This window comes from Dipodomys spectabilis, unplaced genomic scaffold (genome assembly GCF_019054845.1).
Source record: "Dipodomys spectabilis isolate Male_0828 unplaced genomic scaffold, ASM1905484v1 ptg000018l, whole genome shotgun sequence".
Lineage (NCBI taxonomy): Eukaryota > Metazoa > Chordata > Mammalia > Rodentia > Heteromyidae > Dipodomys > Dipodomys spectabilis.
Window position 1 is genome coordinate 16,322,263 of NW_024870695.1, and position 11,325 is coordinate 16,333,587.

The following is an 11,325-nucleotide window of genomic DNA, read 5'->3' on the forward strand; positions in this document are numbered from 1 at the left end:
GTTTACACACTCATGTGCAAGCATGCCTGTGTGCGAGCACAAGATCAAAGAGCAGCCGGAGGTGAGCTGGCAGGAGTGTTGGTGGCGGTAGGGACAGGACAGCAGTGGGGGGCAGTTGGCTGACAGGGAATGCCAAGCCATGAAACACAGTGGAGTCAGGGAGGCTGGGAGCCTCCCACCCAGACCCGCCCATGGGAGCAGCCATCTAACCCCAACCCCATCATGGAGTAACCTAGGATCTCTGCAGAGTCCTCTCAGGAGACTTCAAGGTCCCTTATCACCAAACAACTTACCCAAGGCCCAAGTTCCCCCATCCAACCACCAAGAGCTGCCTGCCACCAACCAACCTCTAGTTCAAAGAGCGCAGTGGGTATTTATTTTCTTTTTTATTAACATTATATATAAAGGGTCCAGTAAGAAAGCAGAAATGAGAAGGCTGGGGGGTGAGGGGGGAGCTGGCTTCACTGCTGTCCCCCTGGGGTGGGCCTTAAAGACTCACTGAAAGTTTCTCCTTGCTTCTGCACCTCTCAGGAAACCCAAATCCAGCCAGAGCCCAGATCCCTCTTTCAGCTCAACACACAGGGAGATCCATCCAGAAGAAATAGGGTCACATAAATAGGAAACCACAGTAAGGAGGAGACTGTTTCTCTCTGTTGCTCTTTAAAAAAAAAAAAAAAAAAAAAAAAAAGCATACTATATATATAACTACTTTTTTTTTTTTTACCTCTTCTTTTCCTCAACGTTTCACCACATGAGGAGTAGTAGAGAGAAGTTAGCTTTGGGGGGCAGGGGGGGGGGGGAGACGCCTGGGCCAGGGAGGGGCATTGACCTCAGACTTCCAGGTGGCCAGCCCTTCCCACTAAAGCACTGAGTTCTAGTTCTTCCCCCTCCTTTTTTTTTTCTCCAAAGCACCTCACCCCCATTCTTCAGCAGAGTGGGAGCAATCTGTTTCCAAGGCTGCCGGAAAGGAGGGTGTCTGGAGGGGCTTATCTTGCCTGATACGTCTCCTTGGAGAGCTGAGGTTTGGTGCCCCAAATTGCCAATTTACTGGAGGAAAGGAAGAAGCGAGGAAGGGGATCCGGGAGCAGAATGATCTGCCTCCAAGGTTGGGAGGGGAGGGGTTGTCCTATCTGTCAACAATGCCCTTTGTTTTTCCTATTTTTCAACAGCTTTTAAAACCAAAGTTGGGGCTGGGAATGTGGCCTAGTGGTACAGTGCTCGCCTAGCATGCATGAAAGCCCTGGGTTCGATTCCTTAGTACCACAGAAACAGAAAAAGCTGGAAGTGGTGCTGTGGCTCAATTGGTAGAGTGCTAGCCTTGAGCAAAAGAAGCTCAGGGACAGTGCCCAGGCCCTGAGTTCCAGCCCTAGGACTGGCAAAAAAACAAAAACAAAAACAAACAAAACCAAAGTTGTGCAAAGTCCTATACACGGAGAAGAAAGAGGTCCTTAGGAAAATAAGTGAGACCCCCGCCTCCCAACAGGGTGGGGAAGGGCCAAGAGGAGACGGCTCCTTTAATTCTTCCTTGAAATCCCAGCTGTTAATAGGTTCCCTCACACTTGGGGATTTTCTTTGGCTTGACCCTCAAGTCTTAAATGAGGGCTAGATGAGCAGAACCGGGTGCTAGGTCAGGTCCCTACCCTGAGTGTCAATCTCGGTCACGATATCCACTGTCTTTTTGGCAGAAAAAGCTACTCAGGTTTGGGGAGGCCCCAGGTAGCTTAGAGGGAACTGGGTCTGGCAGGCCATAGGATCCACGGATGCCTGGCTCCCTAGCCCAGGCTGGACCTGCAAACATTCCCAATCTCCTCATCCCCCAAGGTCTCCAGTCTGGGGAATGGGTCCTACTACCGATGAAAAAGCTGGTAGGTCACGAGCCATTCAAAGCCAATCCAGGCTCCTGGAGCAAAAGGGTCCACTGTCCTCACCAGGGCGGAACACCTTGACATCTGGATTGGATGGTGTCCCCTGCTCTGAGCAGGGGCAGGGAGGTTCAGGGGACATCCTTGGTCCATGCAAATTTCATCTGTTAGCTCTTGGGTCCCTGGAGGAAGGGGCAAGGAATGGGGAAAGGCGGAGGGGCCCTTTCCCCTGTGCTCCTCCATGATTCCTGAGTGTCGCTAGGGCAGGGCACCTTCTGCCTGGTCCTGGGGTCCTTCGTGGGGGTACAGGCCAAGTGGGTGCTCAGTACACAGCCCCAGGGTTGGGCGGGGGCCCAGGGGAGGCATGGTGCAGGGTGGCTGGCTGCGGTGGCTGTTGCTGTAAGTGGGGTCCACTCAGGTTCTGTGCGTGGTACCAGGAGTTGGTGGGGTCATCCAGGTAGCTGGGAGAGGCACTGTAGGGGAGCGGCGGGGGCAGCTGGCTGCGGGCAGGCGCCTGTGTGGAGTGGGAAGAGGTGTCCCAGAGGGCTGGGGACGGTGGAGAGTTGCAGGCCATGGAGTCACTGTTGTTGGGGCTATGTTCCAGGGGCACCTCCCCGTTCTTGTACAGCTTCTTGAACTTGGAGCGGCGATTCTGGAACCAGATTTTCACCTGGACCAGAGAAGAAAGGAAGAGGAGTTAGTCTTTCAAGGAGCCAAAAGAAAAACCCCCGGGAATCCAGCCCACAGAAGGCAAGGCCAGTGTCCAAGATCACATAAAGAAAAGCAGGGTGGGGGGCTCACTCCCAGGCTAGCATCTTTCTGGCCTTAGTGACAGAGAAAACTATCCAGGAGCCTTAGAATGGCTGGCCTGGGGGGTCTCCCTCCACTTACTAAGTGTGACCTTGACAAGGCGCTTCACCTCTCTGGTGTCACTTTCCATTCATCTGCAAACAGGGGACAGTGGCAGCACTGTTACCCCACCTCAAAGGGTCATTATGAGGCTCAGAAAAGTTCGGACATATGGAAAGAACTGCCTGGTATACAGTAAACACTTAATAAAAAGCCAGACATGGATAGTCTGTGACATTTCATTCACATGAGATGCCCATAAACAGAAGGGTACAGACACTCACAGCCAAACACCCACCCACACACAGGCACTTCCATACTCAGTAATGTACCCACTCACAGCCTCCCGAAACACTGTAAGGCTACACACATACACAGATACACCCAGATAAGCACTCTACAACACCAGCACCCACATTCATACACTCTTGGGCTTACATTGGGTAATGGGGTGGGGGTGTGTGTGCAGAGGTGACCTAGGGACTCAGGAGCAGGTGAGCCATGATTCCCCCAAATTTCCCTTGGGGTATCTCCCCCTCCTCCTGCTGCTCTCCACCCCATGACTGGTACAAACAATGAATCAGCTCCTCACCAGGTGACCCAGATTCCCAGAGGACCAGGCCCCACGCAGCCAGCCACAACCAAGGCCCGCCTGTCAACACCTGTACCCAGCCAGGCACCCAGCATACCTCCCCAGATCAGTGACAGGTTGGGGGAAGGGGGCTAGGGGTGGGGTTCACTCCCATTTTGGACTCCTTTGGTTGAGAACTTCTCCTCTTAATTCGGCAAAGGACCATTTGGGTGCCAAGCAGGAATGTGGTACTTTGATATAAGTGTGCATTTTTTGTGCATACACTCACTGGTATGGTGCACAATCATCGGTTCTGGCTCTCCACCTTTTTGTTGTTCTGATGGGGCTCAAACTCAGAACCTGGCTGACTACCACTTGAGCCACAGCTCCACTTCCAGCTTGTTTGCTTTTCTTTCCTTCCTTCCTTCCTTTTTTTGTGGTTAATTGGAGACTTTCCTCCCTGGGCTGGCTTCTAACCTCGATCCTCAGATCTCAGCCTCCCAAGTAACTAGGATGAATAGGTATAAGGCAGCTGGTGCCCGATTCACACACACACCTTGTGTGAGTATTGCCTGGCATATCTGCAAACATAAAGGCTTGTACCTCTAGTTCACAGGCCTAGACTGGAGGAGAAACACAACAAGGACTGGTAGGACTTGAGTAGTTGGGCTTGGTCCTGGGGAAGCTGGGGACGCTGGGGCTGGAGGCCGCCTCTCCGTGTGACAGATACACAGAACCCCACAGTCACCCCTACGCACACACGGACATGTACTAATAATGCAAACCTTTAGGAAAGTAAAGACCCGGGAGTCATTCATCCCATTGGCAAATTAGTTTGCAGTAGCCTGCAAGGGCCTTACAAAGGCCAGCCAGATCAGCCGAGCCTAGGGAACCCGAGGGTCCTCGCGCAGCGCCCCCCCGCCCCCGCGCCCCGTCCCCTGGCTCTCCCCCAGCCCCGCGCTCACCTGTGTCTGCGTGAGGCCCAGCTGCGCGGCCAGTTCTGCGCGCTCCGGCAGCGCCAGGTACTGGGCCTTCTGGAAGCGGCGCTGCAGGGCGGCCAGCTGGTAGCTGGAGTAGATCGTGCGCGGCTTGCGGACCTTCTTGGGTTTCCCGTTCACCATGCGCACCTCGGCTTCCGGCTCCTCCTTTACCGACACTGCGGGGAATGCACCCGGCGGGGAGGTCGGTGGGGGGTGGGGGGCGGCTCAGCCTCCGCCTGCGACCCCTCCTCGCGCGCCCTCCACCATCCCCGATCGGCGACGCCGCTCCCGGAGGCCCGCCGCCCGGCACCGACATCTCCCCGCGGGCGCTCTTTCGCCGCCCGCGCCCGCCCCGGGAAGGAACTGCAGCCACCGAGCCGGCCCGGCGGCCGCCCACGACGACGCGGCGCTCCCAGCTCCGCGCCCCGGCCTCGGAGCGCCGGCCCCCGGCGCCAGCAACCGCCCGGGCAAGGACGGCGCGCGGCTTCGCTCAGCTCGCACTCCCGCCTCGCCGCCCGGCCTCCGGCCGCCCGCCCGCCCGCCGACGGCTCCCGCGTCCGCCCCGCGGTTCCCAGCCTCGCCTCCCGTCGGGATTTTAGAACAGCTGCGGTGGAACAGATCCTGCCCTTCCTTTCTTCCTTCTTTCCTGCCTTCCCTTCCTTCCTTTTTTCTTCCTTCCTCCTTCATTCTTTCCTGCTCTCTTCCTTCTTTTCTCTCTTCTTTCCTTCTTTTTCTTACTTTCTTCCCTCTTCCTTTCTTCTGTCCTTTCTCCCGCTCCGTCTGTCCACACTTGGCTTGCTGTCCTCACCTTTCCTTTTCCAGCTTCTCTGCTTCCCCGGGCTTCCCGACCCCAGGGCGAGTCCTTCTCCACGTGTCCCTCGCCACTCCGATCTCTCTAGTCCCCGTCCAGAGGAAAGGGGCGCCTCGGCTTCCAGTCGCCACGGCCCCTCCCCTGCCCCCCTCCGCCTTTCGCGACCCCCTGGCCACCAGCTGAAGTGCCCGGAAAATCACCTCCACGAGGAGAGAGCCCCCGGCCAGCCGGCGCCCGCTCCCCGCGCCCCAGCTCATCCCAGACGGCGGCGCCCAGCGCGCTCCGCGCCCCGCACGGCAAGGTCGCCGGTCCCCACCTGGAGGTCACCCAGCCCACCTCCTGCAACGTCCAGGCCGTAGGGTTTCTCGTCGTCGAGGCTTGCCTAGATCTCGGCTTGCCATTCCCCACCTTTCTCTCCCTGGAGCCCTTCCGGTGTCTCGCCCCCTCTCCGCGACCCCGGGCTCCTCACCTGGGTCCTGGGCGGGCAGAGGCTGCTCCCGGTAGGCTCCGTACTGCCGGTAGGAGGCTCCATAGGTGCTATATTCCGACTTGGGCGAGTAAGCGCCGGTGCCCGCGAGCCCGTTGAGATTGAACTGGTGGTGGTAGGTGTAGGGGTTCACGGTCTGGCCGTAGGGCTGGCCCGAGTAGTAGTCGTGCTGGGGAGCGCTGTAGTAGCCCAGGTCGGTGACCGAAGACTCGGGCAGGGTGGGAGAGTCCTTGGAGCCCGCATGGCAGCTGAGGGAGCTGGAGATGTCGGTGAGGATGCTGCTGAGCTTGCGATCGAAGGAGCCGCTCATGCTGGCGGGCGCCGCGCCTCCCCCGGGCTGGCCTCCGCCGAGGAGCGCCGGAGCGGACTGGAGCGCCGGGGAGGCGGAGGAGATCAGACGGGGTGTGGGTGTCCCGAGGGCGAGGGGGAGGGTCCCGCCGCGTCTCCAGGGAGGGGGTGGTCGAGGGGCGCCTTAGACCCTAAGCCAGCCAGCCGTCGGGCGATCGCTGCGCGCCTCTCTCCGCGTCCCAAGCCACAGCCAAATGCTGCCAGCTCCGCCCGGCCAGCCGGTTATAGACTCAATGTTGGAGTCGCAGAGGGAGGCTCCTGCGCGCTGATTGGCTGCAAGTCTTGCCTTCGAGGCAAAACATGCTGGGCTCCCTCTCTTGCTCTCTCGCTCCCCCTTTCTTTGTTGTTACCCAAAACGCAGGCTCAGGCACACACACACACACACACACACACACACCTTCAAAAGGCTTAATCTGGGCTGGAGCATAGGAGGGAGAACCATGTGTGTGTGTGTGTGTGTGTGTGTGTGTGTGTGTGTGTGTGTGTGTGTGTGTGTGTGTGTGTGTTTGAGGTGGTTGGTTCTGAAGAGCCCCAAAGTCTGTCAATGTGCTGTGACTGGGAGTGGGTGGGCTTAGGTGCTATGAGGGGTAGGAGGGAATTTGCCCAATGGGTGTTTCTGGAAGGAGGTGTGGTGGTGGTGGTGTGTGGTGTATGTTTGTATATTGTAAAAATGACAACCCCCCAAAAAAGTGATCAAGTCCATGAAGCTATTTTAATTGCTCTTAAAATCAGAAGAAATGAAAAAGAATGTCTACGCTGATACATTGTCTGTGTGGTAATGCAGTCAGCAAGTGTAATTTTCAAAAGCTTTCAAAGGAAGGAGCCCACCAAGCAAAAGCACCTTGGGCCTACTGATGCCTCAAAAGAGCCACCAGAGGGTCCTGCTGGGTGGGACAGGGCCGTGGGGAGGAGGGGGTGATACGAGTTGTCTCCAAAATGATGTGGCCGCCACTTCAGAGGGGTGGGGGGCTGAATGGAGGCTGGGTAGAACACTGGCAGGCTCTCCAACTGGGTGCCTTAGTAGGTCTGCAGACAATTTCAGGGCAGGATGGGCCAGCACTCAGGTGTGTGGGCATTTTTAAGGGTGAGGCGCATCAGATGGGGCTAACTGGTGTGTGAGCATTTCACATGCCCACAGCACACAAAGATGTAGGTGAATAGGAGGGTGCGAGTGTGTGGCAGGGGAGGTGTGTAAGGATGTGGGGACTCGGAGGGCTGTTGGGAATCCACCATGCATCCTGGTGTGTATGTGCACTTGTGAATAGATCTCTTGGGACCTTCCCCATCCCCTATGTGGTAGCCATGATGCACCACTGAACTCTTTCCTGCCACAAAGCCTCTGATAAAGATGGTCCCCACAGATTCTAGTCTGGCCTGGCCCATATAAAAACTAGTTCCTAGATGAGTTTAGCTGCTTGGGGGGTACCTCACCCATTTCTCTATCCCCCTCCCAACTTCTTTAGAGAAGGGGGAGTCTTCTCCTACTCTTATTTCCTAGACCACCCCCTCCCCGTTCCAGTTCACTTCCTGTCCCCTAGACCTGACTAGTCTGGCCAAACTATGTGGAGGACACACAGTGCCAGCTTGCCACCTAGTGGTCACTGCTAGGCCCTGCAGCCCCGTGAACCTGAGTGAAACCATCCTGAGGGGGTGGGAGGTGGGAAGAGGGGTATCTTAGGATGGAGTGTGCAGAGGAGGGAGGAGGGGGGCTCTGTGCCCCCTTTCAAAGTCAGGCCTGGAGGCAGGCTACTGGGTCTGAAATGACTTTGAGAAGTGTAGTTGGTGGAGACAGAGGGCCGCGGTCTGAGCTCAGGGGCCAGCAGTGGGTGCTGCCTGGCCCGGGCCGAGGCCGCCGCGTGGGAAAGGTGGGGGCGGGGGCGGACCAGGGGAGCGCTATCTGTCTGTCTATCTGCGCGTCCCCCCAGCGCCTATCGCCCGCCGCTGCGAGCCAGTGTCGGGGCGAGTTGCCACCCGCTCTGGATGCGCTGTGTTCTGCTGCCAAGAGGGCGCCCCGGGGAGCCCGCGGCGTTGGGGGCAGGAAGGGCACTGGGCGGCAGGCTGCCCTCCCGGGATGCGAGTGGGGGCGGCAGGCAGGCACCCCCCCAACTCCCTACACCCAGGGAATGGCGTCGGGCAAGCCCTGTCCCAAGGGTTCATTTATTCATTCACCAACAGAGAGCAAAAACGTCAGGTGATTCAAAGAAACCCAGCCTCCCTCCTCACCTCACCCCGACCCGACCCTGACTACTGAGTGAGCTCAGAAATCCTGGTGGTGGTGGAGGATTATTTTAGAATATTCTCGAATCTGGAGATTGTAAGAGTTCTAGAAGTGGACTGAAATTGCAATGAGCGTAACCAAACCGATTCAGTGGCAATATGAGGTCCTCCATTGCCTGGCACGCTATGGACAGCCTAACCTGTCCAGTTCAGATACCTACAGCCATGCTCAGTGGGTGTTTGTTGGCTGACTGAGACTCCCTAACAGGGGCTGAATGGCCTTGGTGCTTCTCTAGTGTGGCTGGGGCTGAGGCGTCCCTGGTGGGAGGGGGCATGGACAGGCACAAGGCCCCAGGGGCCAGCGGAAGGGGCAGCTTCAACCAGGGAAGCTTCCCCCAAAGGCTGTCAGACCAGCAGGAATGGAGACACCACCGGCTGGGAGGGAGAGGAACCTGAACGATGCAGTGGGACCAGTGCCACCCACTGGACCTCACCTGGCCCAGCAAGATGAGCAAGTGTCAGCCGCCTGGACTCCTTGCCCCTGGTGGAGGGGTGAAGCGGGGCAGTTCCTGACAGGCTCTGGGAGGAGGGGGGGGGCAGTGCTGGCTCATGTCCAGCGTGAAGTCCATTGCCCACTCTGCCTCTGGCACCCCAAAGAGCTGCTTGTTGAAGCAAGCTGTTTCCTGAAGCACAGCTACCATGCCTGCTGGAATAAGGGAAGGACTCAGAAAGGAGATGGAACCTAAGATGTATAGGCAGCCCTGGCTTTCTATCTTGCCTGGGGAGCTGGCGCCATCTAGTGGTCATAGTAAGGAGTTGGTGTCCAGCTCCACCTGAGAGCTGAAATGGGAAGGACCAAGGAGCCCTGTCAACATTAAAGATTAAATTAAAGATTTATTTATGTCAGTTGTGGGGCCTGAACTCTGGGCCTGGGCGCTGCCCCTCAGCTCTTCAGCTTGCTAGCGCTCTACCACTTGAGCCACAGCGACACTTCTGGCTTTTTTCTGTTTACGTGGTGCTGAGGAATCGAACCCACGGCCTCATGCATGCAAGGCAAGCACTCTACCACTGAGCCACCTTCCCAACCCCTAAAGATTCATTTTAACACTACTTTTCACCACTCTTCATCCTCTACCTTCCCCCATGCCCATCCATCTTTGTCCAGTCCTTCTCCTGAGGGTCTCATTTGTAAACCAGAAAGTGGGTTGCTTGATGGTCTCTGCGGTCCCTTCCAGCTCTCCTTTTTCTTGCTGTGAAGTTCTAGGACTCTGTCTCTTAGGAGTGATGATCCTTCTCCTCACCGAGTCCCTTCCAGCACCTGCAGGCTATACATTCTTCCAGAGTCCCTCATCCATGTGGCGTCTCTTTGGAGCCTCTGTAGTCATGCCCATCGCTGGATATAAGATGATCTGTGGCTGATATGCCTCTCTGTGGAGCCCAGAAGAGAACATGGATATATGAGCAACCAGATCCACTAGCATGTCGTGAGTGCTGGGATGGGAGTAAGTCATGCTACTGTGATAGCCCAGGAGACAGGAACCCTTCATGGACACAATGGAAAATCAAGGGATGCAGAGAAGGGAGGGATCTCAGTTTCTGGGAAAGGACACTCAAAGGCTCACGAGACTGCCTGGAACATGCCAGGAAGCAGCATAATGTACAGAGTCAGGGAACTAGAATTCAGCCCTGGAAGTCCAGAGCAAGAGGAGGAATTTGGTTTTTTGATGCCCATTCTGAGGCTTTTGAACTGAAGGCCTAGATACTGTCCCTGAACTTTTTTCCCTCAAGGCTAGTGCTCTACCACTTGAACCACAGCTTCACTTCAGGATTTAAAAAAATCATTTATTGGAAAGATAAGACTGTCCCAGACTTTCCTGCTTGGGCTGGCTTTGAACAGCAATCTTCAAATCTCAGCCTCAGGCTGGGCACTGGTAGCTCATGCCTGTAATCTCGACTACTCAGGAGGCAGATATCTGAGAATCATGGTTCAAAGCCAGCCCAGACAGGGAAGTCTCTAATTAACCACTCGAAAACTGGAAGTGGCACTGTGGCTCAAAATGATAGAGCTCTAGCCTTGAGCAAAAAGAGCTTAGGGACAGCAAGTAGGCCCTGAGTTCAAGCCCTATGACCGACCAAAAAAGAAAAGCTTTACTATATTTTCTAAATATTCTATAATGAATTAATGTAGTAATTATAGAAAAATGCTATTTTTAAAATGACAGGTATGTTTTAAAACATAACTCATAATTTCAAGGAGACTAAGCCTAAATGTTACACTTACTCATTTTCATCTTTATTATCAAAAGAAAGGAAGCTACTGTTTTTTATTTGCTTGTATAAGTTCTTTTTAACTAAGTCCTCTTATTTACTTCATTTTCATTCATTTTCTTCTTTTTTGAGCTTGCCATTAAACCTGAATGAGGTGTGCTTTACTGGTTTTCGAGCTATGACTCTTCCATCAGCTGGACCTGGTTCTTTATGTACTTTGCCAGCCTTTACTTTTATTTTTTAATTTTTATTATAAAGCTGATGTACAGAGGAGTTCTAGTTACATAAGTTAGGTAAAGAGTATATTTCTGCCAGGCACTAGAGGCTTATGCCTGTAATCCTAGCTACTCAGGAGGCTGAGATCTGAGGATCATGCTTCAAAGCCAGCCTGGGCAAGAAAAGTCTGTGAGACTCTTATCTCTAAGAAAATACTCATAAAAAGCTGCAAGTGGTGCTGTGGCTCAAGTGGTAGAGCACTAGCCTTGAGCAAAAGATGCTCAGAACAGCGCCCAGGCCCAGAATTCAAGCCCCAGGATGGGCAAAATTGGAAAATAAAAAAAGAATGCATTTCTTTTGAGGCACGGTCACCCCTTTCCTTGCCTGCTTCCGGTTTTCCCCAGAGGCACCCACAACTTGTATAGTTCATTTTCAACATGGTGGCCCATGAGTACTGCTGCCGCCTTTGTTCTCCCTTTGTCTCTCCATTTCTGCGCCTTCCCTTACACTCCTAAAGACATATCAATGATCAAACAGAACAAAAATAAAAGAAAACAAAAACAGCAAACAGCCTTTATTTCAGCTTTAACTTTCATGATTTCTTCAGCTGTCAGGTCTCGCTTTTTCAGAAGCAACCCTTGGGGTCGTTTGCCGTCTTTGTCGCTGCAATCCTTACTTTCATCTGGGATCTGAGGCTGGAATCAGTGGTCTCAGAT

At 54.7% G+C, this 11,325-nt stretch overlaps 1 protein-coding gene across 1 annotated transcript; it reads right to left on the minus strand.

Moving 5' to 3' along the window:
* Positions 1 to 2,184: 2,184 nt before the first annotated feature.
* On the minus strand, positions 2,185 to 5,870 carry Dlx3 (distal-less homeobox 3). The gene is made up of 3 exons (XM_042674194.1): positions 5,543 to 5,870; positions 4,248 to 4,438; positions 2,185 to 2,532 (listed from the first exon to the last, which is right to left on the minus strand). Exons 1-3 carry the CDS (start codon positions 5,868 to 5,870, stop codon positions 2,185 to 2,187), a joined length of 867 nt encoding a protein of 288 aa, XP_042530128.1.
* Between the last annotated feature and the right edge of the window lie 5,455 nt (positions 5,871 to 11,325).